The sequence below is a fragment of the Stegostoma tigrinum genome, chromosome 1 (genome assembly GCF_030684315.1).
Source record: "Stegostoma tigrinum isolate sSteTig4 chromosome 1, sSteTig4.hap1, whole genome shotgun sequence".
Classification (NCBI taxonomy): Eukaryota; Metazoa; Chordata; class Chondrichthyes; order Orectolobiformes; family Stegostomatidae; genus Stegostoma; species Stegostoma tigrinum.
The window spans coordinates 36,939,428-36,965,389 of NC_081354.1; the positions used below are offsets into that span (position 1 = coordinate 36,939,428).

Below are 25,962 nucleotides of genomic sequence, written 5' to 3' on the forward strand. Positions count from 1 at the left end.
CCTTTTTTTTTAAGGAAGGAAATCTGTTGTCCCCCAAGTATCCAGACCATAACATTATCGCTAAGAACAGAATGAGGCCATTTGGCCCATCGAGTTTGCTCTGCAATTCAATCATTGCTGATATGTTTTCTAACTCCATTCTCACATTAATTCTTGATCACCTGCCTCACAGTGCCAGGAATCCAGGTTCAATTCCACCCTTGGGCAATAGCCTGTGTGGATTTTGCACATTCTCCCCGTGTCTTCATGGGTTTCCTCTGGGTGCTCCGGTTTCTTCCTGCAGTCCAAAGATGTGCAGGCTAGATGGATTAGCCGTGCTAAAATTGCCCATAGTAGTTCAGGATGTGTAGATTAGGAAGGTTATGAGGGATGGGTCTGGGTGGGATGCTCTGAGGGTCGGTGTGGACTTGTTGGGCCGAAGGGCCTGCTTCCACACTGTAGGGATTCTGATTAAATCTATGATATGACAAGCTTTTCATCCCTGGGATCATTCCCATAAACCTCCTCTGGATTCCCTCTAATGCCAGCACGTCCTTCCTTAGATATGGGGTCCAAAACTGCTCCCAATATTCTAAATACAGTCTGGCCAGAGACTCTTACAGCTTCAGTGTGACATCCCTGCTCTTGTATTCTAGCCTTCTTGAAATGAATGCTGACATTGCATTTGCCTTCCGACTGCTAATTGAACCTGCATGTTAACCTCGAGAGAATCCTGAATTTGGATTCCTAAATTCCTTTATGCTTCAGATTTCTGAAGTCTTTCCCCATTTTGAAGGAAATCTAAGCTTCTATTCATCCTCCCAGAGTACATAGCTTCACAATCTCCCACATTGCATTCCATCTGCTGCTTCTTTGGCCACTCTCCTAGCCTGTCCAAGTCCATCTGTCGCCTCCTGGCTTCCCCAATACTAACTGCCCTTCTACCTATCTTTGTGTCAACTGCAAACAAAACAACAATGCCCTCAGTTCCTTTGTACAGATTTTTTTTTTTTTTACTCATTCATGGGATGAGGGTGTCGCTGGCCTGGCAGAAGCTATTGCTCATCCCTATTTGCCCAGAGGGCAGTTTAGAGTCCGCCACATTGATGTGGGTCTGGAATCACATGTAGGCCAGACAGGATAAGGATGGCAGCTTCCTTCAACAAAGGACTTTAGTGAACCAGATGTCATTGTACATTCCAATAAGAATACCTCATATTCTGCTAAACATTGGAAGACATACCCAATTTGCTTAGCCTCTCAGCTTATGATATATCTGTCATCCCAGGAGCATTGCATGAATGGCTGTTCTCTGTACTACCTGATTTGCATTGATTTGATGGAGTAGAGTTAAAATTCTTAGTGTGACGAGGAGTAGATAGAAGAATGACTGTTCCTTGTTATTGAAGGGTCTGGACAAAGTTAAGTGTTGGTATAAAATGAGGTAATCTGGGATAGAGAGCTGAATAAATCATTTTTTTATGGAGGGTTGAAACTGGGGAAGGCTTACTGAAGTTGTTGATTGTAGTAGTGCCAACATTTAAACAAATATATTTAAAGAAAGGGAAATGGAGAAATGTGAGAATGGTGTGAGCACTAGGTTAGGCCTCATCTTTGTATGGAGGATGACCTCCAAAGTGGACAAGAGATAGTAGGAACTGCTGATGCTGGAGAATCTGAGATAACACGGTGTGAAGCTGGATGAACACAGCAGGCCGAGCAGGAAAATTTGACGTTTCGGGTTGGGACCCTTCTTCATCTCCAGTGTGGACAAGTTGGACTGAAAGTTCTGTTTCTCTTGCGTAATTTCTAAGTAACTGTTATTTAACTGTACAAGGTATTTACATTTTGTACAGAGCATTTTTTACACTCTATAAAACTCTGTCTAACTGGTTCCACCGGGGAGAGAAGCCACTCAATTTAAATGGCTCAGTGAGGTGGAAGGTTGGGAGAAATGTCTTTATGTGAAGGATGGTCTACTTCACCACAGGGACTGTTTCAAACAGGGAACGTTGTGTCTTTTAAGGGAAAATTGAATATTTTATGCAGAAGATGATGAGCTGGGGAAAGTTGGAGTGGTATGATTAGATTTGGATTGCTGCAGCAAAAAAATCGAGATGTAATAAACCAAATTACTTATTTCTGTGCAGTAAACCATTATGGTTCTGGAAGCCATAAATTTGAAGCCGCAGTCAAGAAAGCTGTATGTATGAATGAGATTTCTGAAGAATGTGTTTAATTTCATGTGTAAATTAAGCACATTAAAGGCCAGTCCTATCCAAATGTATTTTTTTGTATTAGAATCACAGCACACTTCAAAAGATACCTGAGTTCAATTTCAAATGATGTTAGATCAATGTAATTGTTTTTCATACTGATACGAAGTTGGAGGCACAAATACAGCTGTTTATCCTTTTTATTCCTTTGATCAAATTTCTAATCTTTTTTTAACAGCACTGTGAATATCTGGATTTAAAAGGAATGACAATCCCTTGACTTGAGCTGTGCTGTATCCTTAACCGTATCTTGTTTTGAATGTAAAATATTCAGTCTTCTAATGCCCAATCCCTTTCAAACTGTAAAGTTCAGGGTATTCACAGATGTCATTTCCCCCTGCCACTCATTCAGAAATAGAATGAATTTTCAGAGATTTGTATAATAAAACCACATTTTATTTTCTAAATTTGCTGTTTAACCACTTTGAATTGATCTGACATGGAAGTGTCTGCCTGAAAATGTCATTTACTGCTGAGTGTTTTTTGTTCAATGTGTCTGGAATGAAATTGCCAAAATAGTCTGGAGCTCACATGGAAGCCACTACACAATATAGCTGTGTAGCTCTCCCTACATTTGATTGACCTATCTTGTCTGTTTTTGTTTTTTTTGTCTTATCTTCTGTAGGGTGCGGGAACTGATGAAAAGTGCTTGATTGAAATTCTTGCCTCAAGAACCAGTGAGGAAATTAGAGCAATCGTTAAGGCATACAAGGAAGGTATGAGTGTAATACATTTTGCACCTCATTTACTGTTTGACAACAATGATTGATGATAAAGCAGATGTGAAATCACTTGGTTGGCAATTACGCTCACTCTGGGGTTAATGGTTTACAATTCTAGCATCCTGTTAACCAAGTTCATAGAATCACAGAATTCCTACAGTGCAGAAAACAGGCCATTCAGCCCAAAAAGTCCACACTGCTGCTCCGAACAGCATCCCACGCAGACCCTTTCCCCTAATTTCACCTGTCTAACCCACCTAATCTAAACATCCCTGGGCAATTTTTAGCAAAGCCAATCCATCCAACCTGCACATCTTTGGACTGTGGGAGGAAACCGGAGCACCTGGAGGAAACCCATGCAACACGGAGAATGTGTGGTGTTTGCACAATCAGTTACCCAAGGCTCTATTAGAACCTGGGTCTCTGGCACTGTGAGGCAGTAGTACTAATCATTAAGCCACTGTGCCACCAAGTTGCGGGCAAGTTTTATTTTTAAATTCTGGTTACTTCTGTTTGCATCACCCATGAGAGTATGAGTGATGCAAGCAGAACATGAAGCATGTGAATAGGACTTGGAGTGGGCTATTGGGCCCCTCAATCCTGCCCTGCCGATCAACAAGATCATGGCTTCTGCCACCGACGTCAGTTCTTTTTTCCTGCCAGCTCATCATGACCCTCAACTGTGATACTTCAAAAATCTGCTGTATCCTCTTTAAGTATTTAGTAATCTAGCCTCCACAACACTTTGGGTAGAAAAATCTAGACATTCACTCCAGTCTAGGTGAAGAACTTCATTTGTGTCTCAGGTTAAGAATTTCCCCTTCTTCTGTTTGAGATTCCCCAACACTGGAAACATCTTTACATCTAACCTGTCAGGCCCCATAAGAATCTTTGAATAAAAACAGAAGAGAAACTCAGCATGTCTGGCAGCATCTGTGGAGAGAGAAAACAGAGTTAATGTTTCAAGTCTGATTTGACTTCTCCAGAGCCCTGAATTTCCCTCAGAATATTGTGTGCTCCAAGAAGATCATGCCTCATTCTTCTAACCTCATGAATAAATGTCTAAACCGTTTAGCATTCTCAGTAAATAAACCCCTTTTTCCCAGAATCAGCCAGGTGAATGTTTTTTGACCAGCTTCCAGCACATCCTCCTTAAATACAGGGACCAACTCTGCACACAGTAAACCAGGTGTGGCCTCACCAACACCCTGTACAGTTGTTGTAACAAGACTTCCCTACTCCTAAACTCCCAGATCCCAAGCAATAAAGGCCAAAATTCTATTTGTTGCCTTAATTACTTGTTGAATGTGCAAGGTAATAGTTTGTGTTTAGTGCACATAAATACTGAGACCCCTCAATGCTACACTCTTTTGGAGTCTCTCTCTCTCTATTGAAATAATTGTCTACTTTTTGAGCCTCCCTACCAAAGTGCATGACCTCATTTTGGTCACCTGTGGGATGTGAGCGTCGCTGTTTGGTCAGTATTTATTGCCCATCCTTGTGCACTTGAGAACATTTCACAGTACTCATTCGAGTACATATGATAACAAAGTTAATTCAGTTTCATTGGAAAATGTGGTGGTGAGCTGCCTTCTTGACCCAGTACAGTCTATGTCCTGTAAGTAGATCCACAGTATGCTTAGGGAGGAAATTCTGGAATTTTGACCCAGTGACAGTGAAGGAATGGTGATTTATTTCCAGGTAAGAATGGTGGCTTGGAGAGGAAATTCCAGGTTCCTTACTTTCCACGTTAAAATTTATCTACTAAGTTTTTTTTGTCCACTTACTCAACCTATCAATATCCAACAGCAGACTACTTGTATCTTATTGCAACATACCCTCCCACTTATTTTTATATTGTCAGCAAATTTAGACATATTACACTCTGCTCCCTCCTCCATGTCATTATATTGAGTCCCTATGATCCTTGTGGCTAGTTAGAATAATATTCATTGTCCTATACCCTGTATTCATTGACAAAATATGAAACATGACTGCAGAATGATTCAATGTTAGTGACACAGTTGGTGCAGAGGTCATCCCTGTGGTGTAAAGGAATGGTTTCTGCAGCATCTGTACCTAGATTCTTCGATTCCTTACCGTCCTATTTCAGCAGGGTCTCCAAAAATGGGTGGTTACTGTCTCAAATTTAAGGAGGAGAGACATATTTTTAATTAGTAATGAGTTCACAGGAGCAGGCAGGAAAGTGAAGTTGAGTCCAAGATACATTCAGCCATGGTCATTATTGTATGGTGCAGCAGACTCGGAGCTGAACTGCCTACTCATGCTCTTAGTTCTTCTTTTCTCATGTTTTTTATGTTCTGTGTTCTTATGCAAATGCCTTGAGATGCTGCATGCTAAAGGCACTATAAAAATGGTGAAGAATGTAGACATGTGGGTGGGACAGTCATGTTCTGTGGTGAATCTTGTGTAATATGTTCTTGTTACATGAGTGTGGTACTTTTTTTTCATTATGTGCTTTTCCTCACAGACCGACCACCATCAGCCCCCACACCCCTCCCTCAGCCAGGATTTGGGCTTTATGGTGCATGGAATTAGATTTTGATTTTTCCATTAATTTTATAACCTGTGTATTGTAAAATTTTTGTTACAAATTACACGCACTAATGAATCAGTGAAATCTAATTCTAGTAACATTGCGGATTCACTATTTTGTTTTCATTTTGAGTTCCTTTCTATAAGTTTAGTTCATTTCACTGCAAAAACAAAAGGGAACTTTTTGGGGGTGGGGCATGGTTAGTCTGCATCATTCATTTCATAACCGCAATTACGTTGGCAACAGATAAACACATGGTCAAAAATCGTGGGATTCAACACCACAGTCTGGCGATCAAATGTCTTGTGATCAGATCTCCAGGAGCAAGTCAAACCACAGGCCACGGCATTAATGGCATCACCAAAAGACTTCCTGGTCCTTCAGTACTAGCAATACAATACTAAGGATGGAATTTAACACCCTCCCCGAGACTGGTTTGGAAATTGGGACATTTAATTGGCTGGAAGGTACTGCTGTTTTCCTGCCACTGACCCAGTTAAGTCCTAAGGCTTTGAAACATATGCTGGTTCCCTGTCCCATCTCCCTTGGAGGACCTTTAAATAGGCAATTAATGTGAGTGAGGTAGTCTGAAAAGCCTGGTCGTAGTGCTGACCTGCTGATCTTCCAGTTGGCCAGCAGCTCCTTAGGATGGATGCTTGTCTCGTTGGCGATGCCATCCCTTTTGGTCAATTAGTTGCTTGATTCCAAGGAAAGAGTGGCTGGGTGGTCCCTCAAACTAGCAATGCAGGTTTATCCCTGTTTTTCTGACCAATTTCAGACCTATCCTTGGGACCCACACTGTGTAAAATGCTGCTCAACATTTCAAATCTGTGATCTTCCATTAGAACCAGCTGGGAACAACGTAGTAAAATAATTGTGTTCATGAGTCCATACAACATCTGTGGCAAAAACCATAAATGGGGTTCGTGCTTTGAGGCCTAAAGATACTATTGACATCTCAATTATTTTTTGTGTAAGCATTGAGTTGTATTAACTCAACTGATGAAGGCAGAGAAATATACGTGGTCTATATGGACTTCAGTATGGCATTTGACAAGGTTCCGCATGGTAGACAAGTTAGCAAAGTTAGATCACGTGGAATACAGGGCGAGCCAGCCACTTGGATACATAACTGACTCGAACATAGGAGACAGAGTGGTGCTGGAGGGTTCCTTTTACACTGGAGGCTTGTGATCATTGGTGTGCTGCAAGGATCAGAGCTGGGTGCGCTGCTTTTTCTGTTCCATATTTATATAAGAGGTATGGTTAGTAAGTTTGCAGATGAGACTAATGTCGGTAGTGGAGTGGATAGCTAAGAAACTGATTTTGGAGTATGATGGACCTTGATCGGATGGGCTGAGGAATGATAAATTGAGTTTAATTTGGATAAATGTGAAGTGTTAGAACATAGAACAATACAGCGCAGAACAGGCCCTTCGACCCTCGATGTTGTGCCGATTTTTGAGCCCCTCCCCCTACATTATCCCATCATCATCCATCTGCTTATCCAAGGACTGTTTAAATGCCCCTTATGTGGCTGAGTTAACTACATTGGCAGGCAGGGCATTCCACTCCCTTACCACTCTCTGAGTAAAGAATCTGCCTCTGACATCTGTCTTAAATCTATCACCCCTTAGTTTGTAGCTGTGCACTCTTGTACAAGCTGAAGTCATCATCCTTGGAAAAAGACTCTCACTGTCCACCCTATCTAATCCTCTGATCATCTTTCCTACCTACGTCCATCATCAGCACATTTGGATGCACTACAGTCTGCTCCTTCATCCCACATCATTAACACACACTGTAAATAGTCAAGTGTTCAGCACCAATCCTTATGACACTCCACAGCCAATTTGCTAATCTGCAAGTTACACACTTATTTCCATTCTGTTTCCCATTAAGTTGAACAACCCTCCGTATATGAAATAGGAAGAGTTTAGAGGGATATGGGCCAAATGCAGGCAAATGGGACTGGATTAATTTAGGATATCTGGTTGGCATGGTTGAGTTGGACTGAAGGGTCTGTTTCTGTGCTGTACATCTCTGACTCTATAACCACCAGAGTTGGTTTCAAAGTGTGTCCCTAATTTGTTTCCTTTTTTCACTCAATCTTGCAATGTGGGCAACATTGGCTATGTCTGCTTTCTGCTGAGAAGGTGCTGTAGATCATCCTACTTGAACCCCTGCATTCATTGTGGTGTAGGTGCTCCCACTCTATTGTAGGGTTATTATTTCAAAGGTTTTCAGCCTGTGAAGATGAAGGAACAAAGATATAATTCCAGCTTGGGCTGTGATGTGTCAGGATGTGATGGCATTTCGATGGTGTACATTACCCTTGTTGTCCTTAACAAAGGTGGCTGAGAATTTGGAAGGTGTTGATGTTGAAGGAGTTCTGGTGCATTACTGTATTTCATCATGTAGATGATACACATTGCACCATGGTAGACTGGTGTTGGAGGTCGTCATGGGTGAAGTAGCTATCAATTGTGTTGTCCTAGAGTGTCAGATGTTTACAGCACGGAAACAGGCCTTTTGGCCCAACTAGTCCTCCCAGTTTCCACAATTTAATGTAGTCCCATTTGCCTGCAATTGGTCCCTATCCCCCCATTCCTATCCCATCCCAGGTACCTGTCTAAATGTTTCTGAAATGACACAGTTGTAGCCACCTCCACCACCACCTCCTGGCAGCCTGTTCCAGACACTTGCAGCCCTCTGTAGGAAAAAATTGCCCCTCTGGACCTTTCTCGTAAATCTCGTCTCTGACCTTAACTCTGTACTGTCTAGTTTCAGACACCCCTACTGTAGGGAAAAGCAGTTGACTATCTTTCTTATGTATGCCTCTTTTATGACTTTATAGACCTCTGTAAGGTCAACCCTCTGTCTCCTGCAGTCTGGGGGATAAAGTCACAGCCTATCCAGCTTCTCCTTACAACTCAAACCTTCTAGTCCAGGTACCATTCTAGTAAATCTTTTCCGCATTCTATCTAGTTTGATAATATCTTTTCTGTGGTAGGGTGACCAGAATAGTAGACAGTACTGCAAATGTGGCCTTACCAACACATTGCAGATGATTAGTTTCTTCGGTGGTTTTAGAATGCCAACATCCAGCGATTGGAGCATATTCTATCACACTGAGTTGTATCTTGTAGATGAATGGTAGGCTTTGGGAAATTGGGTGATAAGTCACTGCAGTATTCCCAGTATCTGACCTGTTCTGGTGACCATAGCTTGTACGTGGTTATTCCAGTTAAGTTTTTGGTTCGTGGTTTAGTGGATTTGATGATAGTGATGACATTGAAAGTCAAAGAGGAGAGTTTCTCTTTCACTGGAGATAGTCATTACTTGGCACTTGTGTGGTACAAATATTATTTGCCATTCATCAGCTCAAGTCTGATCCCATGTCTGACTGTGTGGGGACACAGGCAGCGTTGTTAGCTGAAGAATTGTAAATGGAACTGAGCGCAGCAATCATCAGCTGACCATCTCATTGAATACCTCTTTCAGAATATGGCAAAGATTTGGAAGAAAGTATTGTTAGTGACACATCTGGTCATTTCCAAAGGATTTTGGTGATTCTTCTACAGGTAAATGTTTAATTTCCTAATCCAAGTGTGAACCACCATAATCATTGCAAATGTTTCAAGGAATATTTATAGAAGTAGCTTCTCCATTGTTGTAATCTGTGAAGCAACTTGTATTTAATAATGCTTTAAATGTGGTAAAATAACCTAATGTTTCACAGAAGCATTATAAAACAAAATCACCTGGAGATATTAAGATGGATGATTTTTAAAAAAGTGTTTAAAGAAGTGGGCATGTCTTAAAAGAAAGAGCTAGATAGATGTGGTAGTTTAAGGAGAACATTACAAAGATGAGGATTGAGACAGTTAAGGGCATGGCCATCAATGTAGGTTTGGGGGAGTTCTGTTGTCCAGGAAAATGTACTGTCAGCAATCTAGGAGTAACTATGACATGAACAAGGGTTTTGGCAGGGGAAGTGAACTGAGGCAGGGTTTGGAATGGTCTCTGAAGATCTGGGTTGGGGATAAAAGGATGCCAGAATTGTGCACAACTTAAATCAGTGGCCAGAGAGAGGAGAGGTATTCATAATTGGGGAATAGACTTTTTGTTTTCCAATCCTACCACAGTAGATTTGACCTTCCCAGTACTTAATTGGAGGGACTACCTCATCCCATGTTGGATAACTTGTGTGGCTAATCAGAGTGTGAAGAGGCTAGGGGTGGTGGTATTGGGGGTAATGCTGTCATCGGTGCATTCAGAGGCTGAAGATATGATCTTCGATGTTATCAAGGGGCAGTTTGTAATTAAGAATTCAGAGAATGGCAAAGATAGACCCTTGGCGTCTGCAGAGTTAACAACTCGAGCTGAAAACTGCCCAGCTTGACAACAGAGGAGGTGCATTGGAGAAGGATTCTGTGGTCACCTGGTTGAAACTGGGCTACTGATAGGTCAAAAGGATGAGGAGGAATAGTTTATCTTCACTGTCACATAGGGTTCTGCTTGTGGCATTGAGGGCTTTATTAAGTATTTTGGCAGCCAGAAATCTGACGTGTAAAACTGTATTCATGAAATGCTTTGGAATAATTTAGTATGATGAAACTCTCGTTATCTGTACTGGTTTCCAATAGCCTGGTGATTTATTGAGATAGAGGATTAGGGGAAGCATGGGGTGAGGTTAATTGCTCAGATGTTAGTCTTGCTTCATTACCATTCTCCCAAGGGGATTCATTTGGTTGTGGGGGTCAAATCTCATTCAGAAACATGAACATATGACATTCCAGTGCTGTATGGAGGGATTGCTGTATTGCCAAAGATGTCACACTTTTGAAAGGGATACAGAACTGAAGGATGTCTGGAGTTAAGATATGTGCAAAAGATCACATTGTGCTATTTCGAGGATATATGAATTAAAAATCTTAAGTAATAGGAGCTGGAGTAGGCCATGGAACTTCCTTGACTCTGCTCTACTACTCAGTTAGATCCTGACTGATCTTTGGCCTTGAAATAACTTCTGCTCCTGATTGCCATATACGTTGATGTCCAAGTCCTAGTATTCATATATCAATCTCATCTTGGTCTTGAATATATTCAGTGACTTAGCGTCCATATCCTTCAGAGGTTGAGAATTCCAAGGATGTACATTCTCTTGATGGTCAGTTTCCAGCAGTAACTACATTCATTTGAAAGCCTATTCTCGTGCCATTTGCACCTCCTGTTTGCTTCCTATTAGCCATCCAATCTATCTATGTCAATATGCTGCCTTCGCAATCACCTATCTATTATCTGCAATAACTTTTGATATGCCAATTTATCAAATGCCTCTGAAAATCTATTTTCAGCATGTCCATTGGCTCCTGTTTATCCACAGAATGTGTTACCTCCTCAAAGAACTCCAATAGATTGGCGAAATGTGATTTTCTTTTCTAAAAACATGTTGGCTTTGATCCCCTTAAACTTACTGAAGTGTCCTGTTATAATTTCTTTAGTGACTTTTGACATCTCCCTATGACGGATGTTAAGTCAACTGGCTTATAGTTTCCTCCTTTCTGTCTCCCTCTCTTCCTGAATAAACGAATTACATTCATTGGACACTTGCCTGTCCTTGGCTCCAACAGTTAACTTAGTATCACTTCTGTGGTGATTAATTTTTTTTCCCCCAAGTTCCTCCCTTGTGACATACCACCTGTCTTTGCATAATTATATGCTTTCTCATTTAGTTTGATGCTATCTCTAACCTTCTATTGACCAGGGATGGTGTGCCAATCCCTTTCTACTTATTGAAATGCATCCATTCTGTGTATTCTAAAATATCACCTTAAATTTATGTGTTGATTCTGCATCTCTGTTGACCTATCATTTAACCTAATTTGAAAATTCACTTTAGCTGAATGCAGAAAGAAAACAAGTTGACCCATGTAATTTCACTAGGGTAGCTAGCTGATTGTTCAAGAGGGTTTCCAAATATCTTGCTTTCCATTCTCCATTAGTGTCAGAGGCAATGTATAGGATGTAAATAGTTTTGAATTCAAAATTCAAAGAGCAAATTATAAAGATTTCTTCAAAAATAAACAATGACACTGATATTTAAAGAGGAATATTTGGCCATTCATCACACCTGCAATGCCATACACTTATACTGGCCTTGAGAGGTTAATAATTTTCAAACAATCCTGAGTTGCAATGTCTTTCTGTTCCTCATTGTGCTTCTTGTTTGTTTTGCTCTTTCACTCTGACTCTTTTTATTTGTCATTCTGCCTATATTTGGACTGTAATTCACTGTTTCCTTGTCTCATTTGCTCTGTGGCTTTCTTCAGTCAATGAAACAAATGGATCGAGCGCGAAACATTGTTGTGTAATAATCAATTGCTAGCAGTTTGTAATCCAACTACTGTGCAATCTGAAGGATTAGGGTAAATATATACTTGACAGCGCTCGTGGGAGTTACCATTCTGTGTCACTGTTTCAGTTAGCATGAAGTAATTAAATAATAGTAATCTATAGCAGTGGGTTTAACACTTGATCAACTACGAGAGACTTTATTTATAAAAATTAAACTTTTGTTCTCCTTTTTAAGGCCAATAGAGATGAGAGCACAGTGTATGATGATGCAGCAGTGAAAAAAGATGCACAGGTCAGTCAAAGCATTTATGTTTACTTTTTATTGCAATGAAGCCTTTCTCTTTGAACCACTGTAAAAAAAGTTCTTTACTCTTCCACATTTTTAAAGTGGTTTTGAAGCTTTTGTGCTGCTGAATGTACTTTATTTCATGCTTGGATAACACTTGGGTATGACACTGTTGTGTCATAAAGTTTAACTAAGTAGTGGAGAAGAATAGGAACAATATGAAGTAAAGCTTCAAAATTAGGAGAGAGAGAACTTTAATTGAATGAAAGGAGCACTAATTGGGTTAAATGGAACAAAAGCTTGAAAGGAAAAGCAGTAATGGAACAATGGGTGACCATTTCAAGAATGTACTGTTTTGGATACAGGCTGAGTTCATTCCAAAAAAGTAGAATAGACAGGTGTGCCAAGACCAGGCTGTTTTGAATGATGAGGGAGATAGAGAATATGACGAGCCAAAAATAAGAGTGAATGACGCCCGGTAAGTGAATTCTTCATGTGAGAAACAGGTCAAGTGTAATAAAGAGAGAGGAAGTGAAAAAGAAAATGAGACTGTGGAAATCATTAATATAAAAGGGGAGTACAGAAGCTTTCTGGCAATAATAAGTAGGTAGTAAGAAGTGGAGTGGGGCCAAAAGAGATTACATGCTTGTAGATGCAGCACAGAGCTAGAATATTTAGTGAGTACCTTGTGTCAGTGATTGCTAAAGATGATGTTGACAGGTATTGGTAGAAGTGGCGAGGAACAATGTAGTGGGTAGGGTGAAAATTGAAAAGAGAGATTTACATGAAAGGCCTGTGCTTAAAGTGGATAAGTCACCTGGTCTGAATGGCTTGCATTCCAGTTTGCTAATGGAATTGGGAGTGGAACTCATGGAAGGACTTGCCATATTTTTCCAATCTGCTCTAAATATAAAGAGGTGTCAAATGATTTAAGAGTGGCAAATGAGAATGTCTTAGTGAAGTAAGATCAAAAACACATGTCTGGGTAACTACAGGCTGTGTAGTTTAATATTGGTAATGGGTAAGATTTTAGAAACAATAAACAGTGAGCACTTGGAGAGGTTTAAGCTAATTAAAAAGAGTCAGCATGGATTTATAAAATGCAGATTGTGATTGAGTATTCCAGTTGAATTTTTTTGATGTCCTAGAAGATTGATGTGATAGAAACAATGCATGATGTTTGAATTTTGTAGGATGTAGGACACTGAAATGGGTCATTTGGCTCAACCAGTCCATGCTGGTGGTGTTCATAATCTGCTTGAACCTTGTCCATTGAACTTTCCTTATCTAAATTTCTTATTGTAACCCTCTGTTCCCTTCTCTCTTAAAAGCTTGTCTAGTATATCTTGAATGTGTCTAAACTAATCACTTTATTCGCACCAAGATAACAAAGTGTGAAGCTGGATTAACACAGCAGGCCAAGCAGCATCTCGGGAGCACAAAAGCTGATGTTTCGGGCCTAGACCCTTCATACTTTATTTGCACCCTTTGGTAATGAGTTCCACGTTCTCACCACTCCTTGAGTAAAGATGTTTCTTCTGAATTACCCCTATTTGACCTCTTCATGACTATTTTCTATCGATACTGGCTAGTAATTTTCTCTCTGTATCCATGCATCAAGTTCGTGCAAAATCTTAAAGATATCCATTAGATCATCCCTTGGCCATACTTTAGGAGGAAGAGTGCCCAGCCCTCCCTCTTCTGGTGACGTGTAAACTGCCACATTTTTGGATTTATCCTTGCATGCAGTGCTCTGAAGTATGGTCTAATCAGTGTTTTAGCATAACTTCCATTCCTTTCAATTCTATCGCATTGCCTGGATTTTCTAATTGATGGCACAACTTGGAAGTATTTGTGCTCCAGGATCAATTTGATCCTGTACCCGCTGTAAATGAGTTTCTGTTTCTTCCTTCAAAAATGTACTAACTCACAATTATCTGTCAAACTTGCAGAGTGGACAAAGAATTCGTAAGCTTGTTAACATCCTCCTCTAATTTGTTGTGATTCTCTTCGGTATTGACTGTGCCGGACTCCACCCGAGTCTGCAGTTTCATATTAATTTATTGTATCTATATGGAGATATTTGAAGAACTGGGATTGTTCCCCTTACATGGGAGATCTAATCTATATTATCTTTTAATTTTTTCCTGCCATTGCTTAGACCCCCATTACCTCTTACAAAACAGGAAGTCAATGTGTCTAGTGTTGTGCGCAAACCCTCTAAGAGGCTACACATCTTGGAGGGAGCATTGTACCTAATGGAAGTATTCTAAATGATTAAAGGCTTTAATAAAACAAATAGGGTGAAACTATTTCCTCTGGCAAATAGGTCAGTAGCAAGAAGACGTAAAATGATTAGCAAAAGAACTTGGAGAAATAGAACAGAATTTCTTTGCTCAGCTTGTTAAGATGTCAAAAGCACAACCTGAAAAAATGTGGGATCAAAATCTATAAGAACTTCCAAAGGTTGGGTGTGAAGAGAACTGGCTTACAGAGAAAGTCGTTGTGTGGAACTATATTGCACTAAATTACCTCCTCCAAAGCTATATTTTGTATAATGAGTAACATCTTTATTTGACAGGAACTGTTTCAAGCTGGCGAATTGAAATGTGGCACTGATGAATCAACATTCCTTACTATCATCGGGACCAGAAGTGTTCCTTACCTTCGGCAAGGTGTGCTGTGCTGGTTTCGTGTTTGTTACTGGCAACAAATTATGATTGTGTGTACTTTTAAAGTAGAGTATTGGTCATATACTTTAAACTGTGACGTTTTTAAAAGAAAATTTGGGGAATAATGCAATTAATTTCAAACACTTAGCCCATGAAGTAACTGAAAGCTAGAGACACTAGTATTCTTTTGTTTGCGTTATCTATTTTGTTTTCCACCTGACTTTGACCTAAGTTGCAATGAGTATGCATAAAATATCTGATTACTTGTTTTGCTGTGAATAAAACATTTTATTTAGTTGTGAGGAAAAAGGTCCCATTCACACTAATGGGGAGGTGTTAAACAGCAGAAAGCTGAGTTGGCTCACTTTATTGTCATAATTTGACCAGAGTGCTAATTAGCATGGATCTCCATTTCTGTCTGTCTGGTGCTGCCCTTAAATGTTCCACATAAATCAACCATCATCCGTTTTCTCTCCTGCTTCCTCCACGTATATTTGCCCTTGATCTTCTCCATAAACTGTTACGACGACCAAGGTGATGTCTTCTCTCTAAGTACGCACTAATTTCCTCTTCTCTGCAGCTGCTTTTAACATTTCTACATTAGTATTTCTTTCAATGTAACATAAATAGAACATTCTCCAAAATGCCCACATCTCAAATTCATTCAGCTGTCCATATTTCCTTTATTGTTGTATGTGCCTGAAGCATTTAAAATGTGTAATAAAATGTAAACACCTCCGAATGCTTAAATCCTAAGTTTCAAGTTCAGTATCTTTGTTTTAAAACATCCTTCAATTCAGACAAAGCTGATCTTAGCTCTGCCAATTCTCCTTCAGATCACAATCACAACTCTCATCATCTGTGATATCTCCTCAAAGTGCCTAAACATTTTCACTTGATCCAGGATTCTTGTATCTCTTTCTTTCAGTTTTTGCTTCTGGAATTTGGTCTTTCTCAGCATTAGTTCTCAAACTTCTTGATTTCACTTTATTTGCAAGTTTTTGTGTCTTGCCTTTATAGTAGGACATCCTAAAAAATCCATAGCCCGGAGGCCACTTTTGAACCCAAGATATTTACATGTAGGCACTTTTGGAACCAACAGCCTTGCCAAATAGCTATCTTAATGTTTTGTAAAACAGTAATTACCTTCACTTTAAAGTTTGACTGAAAGTTAGCTGAAGCTTCATTTTGCAAGAAGTTCACATGTAGGCTGGGAGGAGTGCTGTTCATTCCATTATTGAATTGCTCCTGAGCTCCTCAGTTGACCATGAAGTTAGTGAATGATGTGGACAAATTTATAATTTCTTGATCCGCTGCAGAGTGGAACCATGTAGGTGGGTCACCAGTTATGCAAAGGATGTGTAGTTGTCAAAATTTGGGGTTCCCACAATGTTGGGAGTTTCAATTGCACAGTACATAGTCAGTCTGATTGATGGAAGTAAAATAGTTGGGCTGGAAACATTGGATGTGAGACTGAAGGATCTGGTGATCAAAGCTCTGACCCTATGCGTGTATCAGACAAAGGGAAGTGGGTCAGGTTGCAGGGATCTGAAAGAAAGTATCAGTGATAATGGGAACTGCAGATGCTGGAGAATCCAAGATAATGAAATGTGAGGCTGGATGAACACAGCAGGCCCAGCAGCATCTCAGGAGCACAAAAGCTGACGTTTTGGGCTTAGACCCTTCATCAGAGAGGGGGATGGGGTGAGGGTTCTGGAATAAATAGGGAGAGAGGGGGAGGCGGACCGAAGATGGAGAGGAAAGAAGATAGGTGGAGAGGAGAGTATAGGTGGGGAGGGGATAGGTCAGTCCAGGGAAGACAGACAGGTCAAGGAGGTGGGATGAAGTTGGCAGGTAGGAGATGGAGGTGCGGCTTGGGGTGGGAGGAAGGGATGGGTGAGAGGAAGAACAAGTTAGGGAGGCAGAGACAGGTTGGACTGGTTTTGGGATGCTGTGGGTGGAGGGGAAGAGCTGGGCTGGTTGTGTGGTGCAGTGGGGCGAGGGGACGAACTGGGCTGGCTCCCAGGATGAGGTATTCCACTCCCGCACATCCCAGATGTCCAAGTTCCTCAAGGACCGCAACCTCCCCCCACAGTGGTCGAGAACGCCCTTGACCGCGTCTCCCGCATTTCCCGCAACACATCCCTCACACGCCGCCCCCGCCACAACCCCCAAAGAGGATCACCCTCGTTCTCGCACACCACCCCACCAACCACCGGATACAACGCATCATCCTCCGACACTTCCGCCATCTACAATCCGACCCCACCACCCAAGACATTTTTTCCATCCCCATCCCTGTCTGCTTTCCGGAGAGACCACTCTCTCCGCGACTCCCTTGTTCGCTCCACACTGCCCTCCAACCCACCACACCCGGCACCTTCCCCTGCAACCGCAGGAAATGCTACACTTGCCCCCACACCACCTCCCTCACCCCTATCCCAGGCCCCAAGATGACTTTCCACATTAAGCAGAGGTTCACCTGCACATCTGCCAATGTGGTATACTGCATCCACTGTACTCGGTGTGGCTTCCTCTACATTGGGGAAACCAAGCGGAGGCTTGGAGACCGCTTTTCAGAACACCTCCGCTCAGTTCGCAACAAACAACTGCACCTCCCAGTCGCAAACCATTTCAACTCCCCCTCCCATTCTTTAGATGACATGTCCATCATGGGCCTCCTGCAGTGCCACATTGATGCCACCTGAAGGTTGCAGGAACAGCAACTCATATTCCGCTTGGGAACCCTGCAGCCCAATGGTATCAATGTGGACTTCACCAGCTTCAAAATCTCCCAGCCCAGCTCTTCCCCTCCACCCACTGCATCCCAAAACCAGTCCAACCTGTCTCTGCCTCCCTAACCTGTTCTTCCTCTCACCCATCCCTTCCTCCCACCCCAAGCCGCACCTCCATCTCCTACCTACCAACTTCATCCCACCTCCTTGACCTGTCCGTCTTCCCTGGACTGACCTATCCCCTCCCCACCTATACTCTCCTCTCCACCTATCTTCTTTCCTCTCCGTCTTCGGTCTGCCTCCCCCTCTCTCCCTATTTATTCCAGAACCCTCACCCCATCCCCCTCTCTGATGAAGGGTCTAGGCCCGAAGCGTCAGCTTTTGTGCTCCTGAGATGCTGCTTGGCCTGCTGTGTTCATCCAGCCTCACATTTCATTATCTTGAAAGAAAGTATGCTGGTTTCAACAGCTCGGTCCTCTTTTCAAGGTTTAAATTCATGTGAGCTTGTCCACTAAATAAGGCTTCTAGGGACCTGACAAAGCCATTGTTATAGCTGCTTACATATTAAGGTTGTGCAGAAACAGCACTGGGAGATCTGTGAATCACTTGGTAGCACTCCTATCTCTGCACCAGAAATCGTGGGTTCAAATCCCATTCAAAGGACAGAATTTCATGGCATCCTGCTGGCAGGTTTGTATGTGGGGTGGGGCAGTGCCTGTAAAATTTCCCAGGAACCACTCCCTGTATTAAAGGGCTGCTTCCGCCTGGCCTTTATTTTGATGTTGGTGGGAGAGGTTCAGCGGCAAAGGGAGGCTACGCAGCTTGGTCTGCAGTTGGAAGGGTTTGGGGGGTGCAAGGGACTCCTTTCCACATTAGATACTATCGGTTTTTCCTGCCCCGTAAAAGGATTATTTACAGCCCAGCCTATCAGGTTATGATTAACTTGTAAATCCGTCTAGTGCTCCTTGCCTATTCTTCAAGGGCAAGAGTGTGACGCTGCAAAAAGCAAATGTTAGCATTACTCATTCAGTAATCAGTATCATATTCTTAAGAATGAAAAACCATTCATTGATTACGTAGAAGTACTTGATTCAAATTCCAGGTTTGAAATATCTGTGCCCAGTTATAGAATGGAACATAACATTGAGTGATGTTTGGAAATAACTTTTAAGAATGTGAACTCTTTTACAGTTTTTTCTGAGTACATGAGAATCTCAGGCTATCAGATCGAAGAAAGCATTTCTTCGGAGACATCTGGAAGTCTAAGGACTACATTGCTCGCAGTTGGTAAGAAGCAAAATAGTGTTTTGTTGTATAATATTTACAGTATGGGAAAATGCCCTTCAGCCCAACTGGAACATGTTCGTGTTTATGCTTCCCTCAAGCCTTTTACCCTTCTAACCCAACAAGCTATTCTATTCCTTTCTCCTTCAACTGTTTATTGAAATTTTCCTTAATGCATCACTAGCTCAGGAGTAGGGCATTGGCCAATTGACTTGCAAATCATTTCCATGTGTTTCATAATTGAAACAATTGGCCTATTGATTTCTTGTGTGACCACTGCCCTTAGAGCCATAAATGAGATCTACATGTAAAAATGATATTTGTGTTTTGTTTCAGTGAAGTGTATAAGAAGTGTTCCTGAGTATTTTGCTACAGCACTATACGATGCCATGCAGGTATGTCAAAGCTATCTGGTAGATTTGCTGTAGTTGGTGATATTAACACATCTAATACAATATGATAATACAGTACACTAGGGCACAGGAACAGGCCCTCCTGCCCACTAAGCTTGTGTCGATTCTTAGTCCTTATTTAGACCCACCACTTATTCCCTATGCACAGTATCAATCTCTCTGTTATCCTCCCTTTCATGTGTCTATCAAGATGCACCTTTAAATGTTGTTAACGAGCCTGCTTCCACCACCACTGGCAGTGTGTTCTGGGCACCTACCACCCTCTGTGTGAAAAATTTTCCCCGCACTTTTTCTCCCCTAAACTTTCCCCTTTGTCGTCTTAAACCCCTGCCCTTTTGTTGTTGACCTTTCCACCCTGGGGGAAAATACCTCTTATTATTCACTCTATCTATGTCACTTATAATGTTGTAAACCTCTATCATATCCTCCTTCAGCCCCTCTTTCTGTTGAATACAGCCCGCGTTTATCCAGCCTCCCCTCATACTAAAGCTCTTCAGACCAGGCAACATCCTGGTAAACCTGAGATAACAAGGTGTAGAGCTGGATGAACTCAGCACGCCGAGCAGGAAAGCTGACGTTTTGGGTCTGGACCCTTCTTCAGAAATGGGGGAGGGGAAGGGGATTCTGAAATAAGTAGAGAGAGGGGGGGGAGGCATATGGAAGCTGGATAAAGGAGCAGATAAGTGGAGAGGAGAGGAACAGGTCAAGGAGGCGGGATGGAGCCAGTAAAGGTGAGTGCAGTTGGGGAGTTAGGATGGGGTTTGGTCAGTCAAGGGAAGAAAGACGGGTCAAGGATGTGGGGATAAGGCTGGTAGAAAGGAGGTGAGAGGAGCAGATAGGCGGGAGAAAAGATGGACAGGGTCCAGACCGGAAACGTCAGCTTTCCTGCTCCTCTGCTGCTTGGCCTGCTGTGTTCATCCAGCTCTACACCTTGTTATCTCAGATTCTCCAGCACCTGCAGTTCCTACTATCCTGATAAACCGTCTCAGCAGTTTCTCCAAAGTATCCATATCCTGGTAGTGTGGCAACCAGAACTGCATGCTATATTCCAAATCTAGCCTAACTGAAGTTTTATAACTGTTAACATAATTTGCCGACTTTTATATTGGATGCCTCGGCTGATGAAGGCACCTGTGCATGCTGTATGCCTTCTTGACCAGCTTATCCACCAGTGGTGTCAACCGTCTTGGGGTTCCGTGAACTTGTGCACCTAGATCCCTCTGTCACTGTTTTTAAGGGGTCTGCCTTTTAATATATAATTTGCATCTGAATGTGAGCTTCCAAAATGCACCCTGTCACATTTATCCGGATTAAACTCCACCTGCCATTTCTCTGCCCAAATCTGCAATCTGTCTATATCCTGCTGCATCCTTTGACAATCCTCAACACTATCTGCAACTCCGCTAATTCTGGTGTCACCCACAAACTTAGCAGACCGTGGTAATGTTGTAATGCTAAAATGAGCAACCTGTTACATTTTGTGTATTGAATAGAGTGCAGGGGCCGTATTGCTAGGAATATCTTTTTTAAGGATGCGATACTTGAGGCTTAACAATGTGAAATTCAGCACAGGTATTGAGGCAGATGTCCCTTTTGCTGGGTCATGCCAGCAGCCGCCTCTGTCCAAACTGGTAGTCAAGTGGGCTGAAAGGCCTTTGAGGCAGCACTGTCCAGACGTTAGAATTGTTCGATGCCACAGTATTAGGTTGAACAGCCAATGGCTTTTTGTGTATGTGTCTATCAGCATGCCTGTGTATGCTACCCATTAAAACACCCTCACCTGAGAGCTATGCAGCAGAATTCACCAGAAATTCCATCCTGGGAGTTGGTGAGCAAAACAGTCCTTCAGTTTGAAGGTGCACTCTGGTTGAATAAATTGTAATTCATCAAGTGTGCGATTCTTAATATGGCAAAGAAGATTACTTTAACTGGCTGACACAGTTGAACACCCTGACTCTGCAGTTCCCTTTTTCAGTCCAGTCTTTAGAGAGATCAGTAGATCGAGCTCTAATTTATTCATTATTTAACAGGTCTGAGCACAGTATAAAACTAAATTGACACTGCTCTTTGTAGGGAAAACATTTTTTCATGGTCTTGCATAAAAGTATCCAGTCACAGTCTTGTATTGTCCTGGTGAGTTGATGGAGTCTGTCAATAGGAGTTAAGGATTTTTCACACACTTTTTTGCTACTAGGGAGCTGGTACAGATGATGATACGCTTATCAGGATAATGATTTCAAGGAGTGAAGTCGATTTGCTTGACATCCGTGAGAAGTTCTATGCCACCTATGGAAAGACTGTTTCCAGTATGATCAAGGTATGGCTATGGAACAGAAAGTGCCTCTTTGCGATAAAGATAAAAATGGGAACTAGTTACTTGTTTGTTACCCAGAAATCATAGCAGCACATATGATATAAATATGTTATATATATATATGTTATATACATATGTTATAAACAGCTGCGCATAAGTTTTTAATAAATAAATAAAACCACAAAATGTCTTGACCTGAATATTCAAGGGTTTGAAATAAGGTCCTTCTAGCATCAGAGTTTTACAGCAGAGACACAGGCCCTTTGGTCCAACTCATCCTTGCTGACCAGATATCTTAAATTTATCTAGTCCCATAAGAAGTGAATTCAGAAGGAAGTGCATTGCAGGTTAAGAGGGCAGTATCCTGTATACAGATACTTTTGAATTCAAATCAGTTTGCCTACATTATTACAGTGACTCTTCTCTAAAAGCTTTTAGTTGCCTGTGAAGTACTTTAAGACATTCTAAGAATGTAGAAGGAACTGAAACATAACAAAGCTTTTTTAATTTATTCTTGATATCTTGGAACACAAAGCAAAACAATAGGGTGGAATTGACTGCCACACATAGATAAGGGTTGTGGAACAAATAGGGAGAGAGGGGGAGGCGGACTGAAGATGGAGAGAAAAGAAGATAGGTGGAGAGAGTATAGGTGGGGAGGTAGGAAGGGGATAGGTCAGTCCAGGGAAGACGGACAGGTCGAGGAGGTTAGTAGGTAGGAGATCGGGGGTGCGACTTGGGGTGGGAGGAAGGGATGGGTGAGAGGAAGAACAGGTTAGGAAGGCAGAGACAGGTTGGACTGGTTTTGGGATGCAGTGGGTGGAGGGGAAGAGCTGGGCTGGTTGTGTGGTGCAGTGGGGGGAGGGGACGAACTGGGCTGGTTTAGGGATGCGGTGGGGGAAAGGGAGATTTTGAAGCTGGTGAAGTCCACATTGATACCATTAGGTTGCAGGGTTCCCAAGTGGAATATGAGTTGCTGTTCCTGCAACCTTCGGGTGGCATCATTGTGGCACTGCAGGAGGCCCATGATGGACATGTCATCTAAAGAATGGGAGGGGGAGTGGAAATGGTTTGCGACTGGGAGGTGCAGTTGTTTGTTGTGAACCGAGCGGAGGTGTTCTGCAAAGCGGTCCCCAAGCCTCCTCTTGGTTTCCCCAATGTAGAGGAAGCCACACCGGGTACAGTGGATGCAGTATACCACATTGGCAGATGTGCAGGTGAACCTCTGCTTAATGTGGAATGTCATCTTGGGTCCTGGGATAGGGGTGAGGGAGGAGGTTATATGGAACAGTCCCTCTTCCGCACCTACACAGGCCCCAAACCCCACCTCTTTCTCCGGTACATTGATGACTGTATCGGCGCCGCCTCTTGCTCCCCAGAGGAGCTCGAACGGTTCATCCACTTCACCAACACCTTCTACCCCAACCTTCAGTTCACCTGGGCCATCTCCAGCACATTCCCTCACCTTCCTGGATCTCTGTCTCCATCTCAGGCAACCACCTCGTAACTGATGTCCATTTCAAGCCCACCGACTCCCACAGCTACCTAGAATACACCTCCTCCCACCCACCCTCCTGCAAAAATTCCATCCCCTATTCCCAATTCCTCCGCCTCCGCCGCATCTGCTCCCACGATAAGACATTCCACTCCTGCACATCCCAGATGTCCAAGTTCTTCCAGGATCGCAACTTCCCCCCCACCCCGCCGCTCCCCCCCCCCCCCCCCCCCCCACAGTGATCGAGAACGCCCTTGACTGCATCTCCCGTATTTCCCGCAACACATCCCTCACACCCCGCCCCCGCCACAACCGCCCAAAGAGGATCCCCCTCGATCTCACACACCTCCCCACCAACCTCTGGATACGACGCATCATCCTCCGACGCTTCCGCCATCTACAATCCGACCCCACCACCCAAGACATTTTTCCATCCCCACCCCTGTCTGCTTTCCGGAGAGACCACTCTCTCCGCGACTCCCTTGTTCGCTCCACACTGCCCTCCAACCCCACCACACCCGGCCCCTTCCCCTGCAACTGCAGGAAATGCTACACTTGCCCCCACACCACCTCCCTCATCCCTATCCCAGGCCCCAAGATGACATTCCACATTAAGCAGAGGTTCACCTGCACATCTGCCAATGTGGTATACTGTACCCAGTGTGGCTTCCTCTACATTGGGGAAACCAAGCGGAGGCTTGGAGACCGCTTTGCAGAACACCTCCGCTCGGTTCGCAACAAACAACTGCACCTCCCAGTCGCAAACCATTTCCACTTCCCCCTCCCATTCTTTAGATGACATGTCCATCATGGGCCTCCTGCAGGGCCATAATGATGCCACCTGAAGGTTGCAGAAACAGCAACTCATATTCCGCTTGGGAACCCTGCAGTCTAATGGTATCAATGTGGACTTCACCAGTTTCAAAATCTCCCCTTCCCCCCCCCCACCGCATCCCAAAACCAGCCCAGTTCGTCCCCTCCCCCCAGTGCACCACACAACCAGCCCAGCTCTTCCCCTCCACCCACTGCATCCCAAAACCAGTCCAACCTGTCTCTGCCTCCCTAACCTGTTCTTCCTCTCACCCATCCCTTCCTCCCACCCCAAGCCGCACCCTCATCTCCTACCTACTAACCTCATCCCACCTCCTTGACCTGTCTGTCTTCCCTGGACTGACCTATCCCCTCCCTACCTCCCCACCTATACTGTCCTCTCCACCTATCTTCTATTCTCTCCATCTCCGGTCCGCCTCCCCCTCTCTTCCTATTTATTCCAGAACTCTCACCCCATTCCCCTCTCTGAAGGGTCTAGGCCCGAAACGTCAGCTTTTGTGCTCCTGAGATGCTGCTTGGCCTTCTGTGTTCATCCAGCCTCACATTTTTATTATCTTTGGATTCTCCAGCATCTGCAGTTCCCATTATCTCTCATAGATAAGGGTATTGAGAAAAGGTCGAAGTAGATCTTGTAACTAAGATGTAATGTTGGAAGGGCGATAATGTGATAGAAAAATTACTTCAGTCAACTTATTACACAATAGGTGTTTTTAAATTGGAAATATGTTGGAACTTGTTTAATGTGGTAGAAGATTGCTTTCTTTGACTCAGTGCTAAAGATGTCACTCGGGTTAATGGTTTTATGATGAACACCTTGCATGGAATCAGTGCAGTGTTCACATTTTAAATAGTATTACACCCTTTTAAATACTATGAATCACATAATTCGATTTCAGATAATCTGACAATTGCTATAGCCAAAGCCCAAGGGTAAACTCTGATTTTGAAAATGCAAACTATGAAGAAATAAGAAGGATTAGGAGAAAGTGATTGACAAGTATTACTGCATCTGACTTGAGGAGATGTGGTAGAAGTTATTAAAGTACCAGGTTGAATACACAGGATAAAGTCAAGTGATGGTCAGAATGGATGATTAAAATGAATTTTTTTTAAAATCAAGAAGATTGGGAACTTTTAGGGCTTTGTTTTAATAAAAGCTTAGATACCAAAATGCAAAAAGGCCAAAGTGTTTTGAACAGAGGAAGCTAAACGCTTCTAGGAAATATTTGCCAGTAAAATGTTTATTAAGTAGACTCCTGAGCATAAACATTGAGGATAGTCTGAATCTATTTTTATGTTGCATTGGGAATATTGGCACTATACAGGCATCAGTAACTGTCCCAAACAAGATTCAAGCTCTTGATTTTGTGTGTGCCCCAACCCCTCAGAAAATTATTTGCCTACCCTGCAGTTATAAATGATTAAAGATGTAATGCAGTGATAATGGGAACGGCAGATGCTGGAGAATCCAAGATAACAAAGTGTGGAGCTGGATGAACACAGCAGGCCAAACAGCATCTCAGGAGCACAAAAGCTGATGTTTCGGGCCTAAACCCTTCATCAGGAGGGGGATGGGGAGAGGGAACTGGAATAAATAGGGGGACAGGTGGAGGCGGACCGAAGATGGAGAGAAAAGAAGATAGGTAGAAAAACTGCTCGATGTCCAAACGTGACTGGTATTCGTTGATGTATGGGTGGATGGAGAGTCCCCCTTCGCCGACACATCAACGAATACCAGTCACGTTTGGAACACCTTTGTCCCTGTCAACCCACACATCAACGAATACCAGTCACGTTTGGACATCGAGCAGTTTTTCTACCTATCATCTTTTTTCTCCATCTTCGGTCCGCCTCCCCCTCTCTCCTCCCTATTTATTCCAGTTCCCCCTCCCCATCCCCCTCTCTGATGAAGGGTCTAGGCCCGAGACATCAGCTTTTGTGCTCCTGAGATGCTGCTTCGCCTGCTGTGTTCATCCAGCTCCACATAAAGATGTAATGCATTTGGGTTTGAATTTATGCTGTATCTGTTTGGCTAAGT

General features: G+C 42.9%; 1 protein-coding gene across 1 annotated transcript in view; it reads left to right on the forward strand.

The window, feature by feature from the left end:
• The window catches only part of LOC125453186 (annexin A5-like), a 62,106-nt gene that overhangs the window by 23,657 nt on the left and 12,487 nt on the right, over positions 1 to 25,962 (forward strand). The window contains exons 6-12 of the mRNA XM_059649488.1: positions 2,881 to 2,971; positions 9,039 to 9,118; positions 12,130 to 12,186; positions 14,762 to 14,855; positions 18,779 to 18,874; positions 19,208 to 19,266; positions 21,479 to 21,601. Coding sequence (XP_059505471.1) covers positions 2,881 to 2,971; positions 9,039 to 9,118; positions 12,130 to 12,186; positions 14,762 to 14,855; positions 18,779 to 18,874; positions 19,208 to 19,266; positions 21,479 to 21,601 — 600 coding nt within the window. The remainder of the gene's footprint in view (positions 1 to 2,880; positions 2,972 to 9,038; positions 9,119 to 12,129; positions 12,187 to 14,761; positions 14,856 to 18,778; positions 18,875 to 19,207; positions 19,267 to 21,478; positions 21,602 to 25,962) is intronic.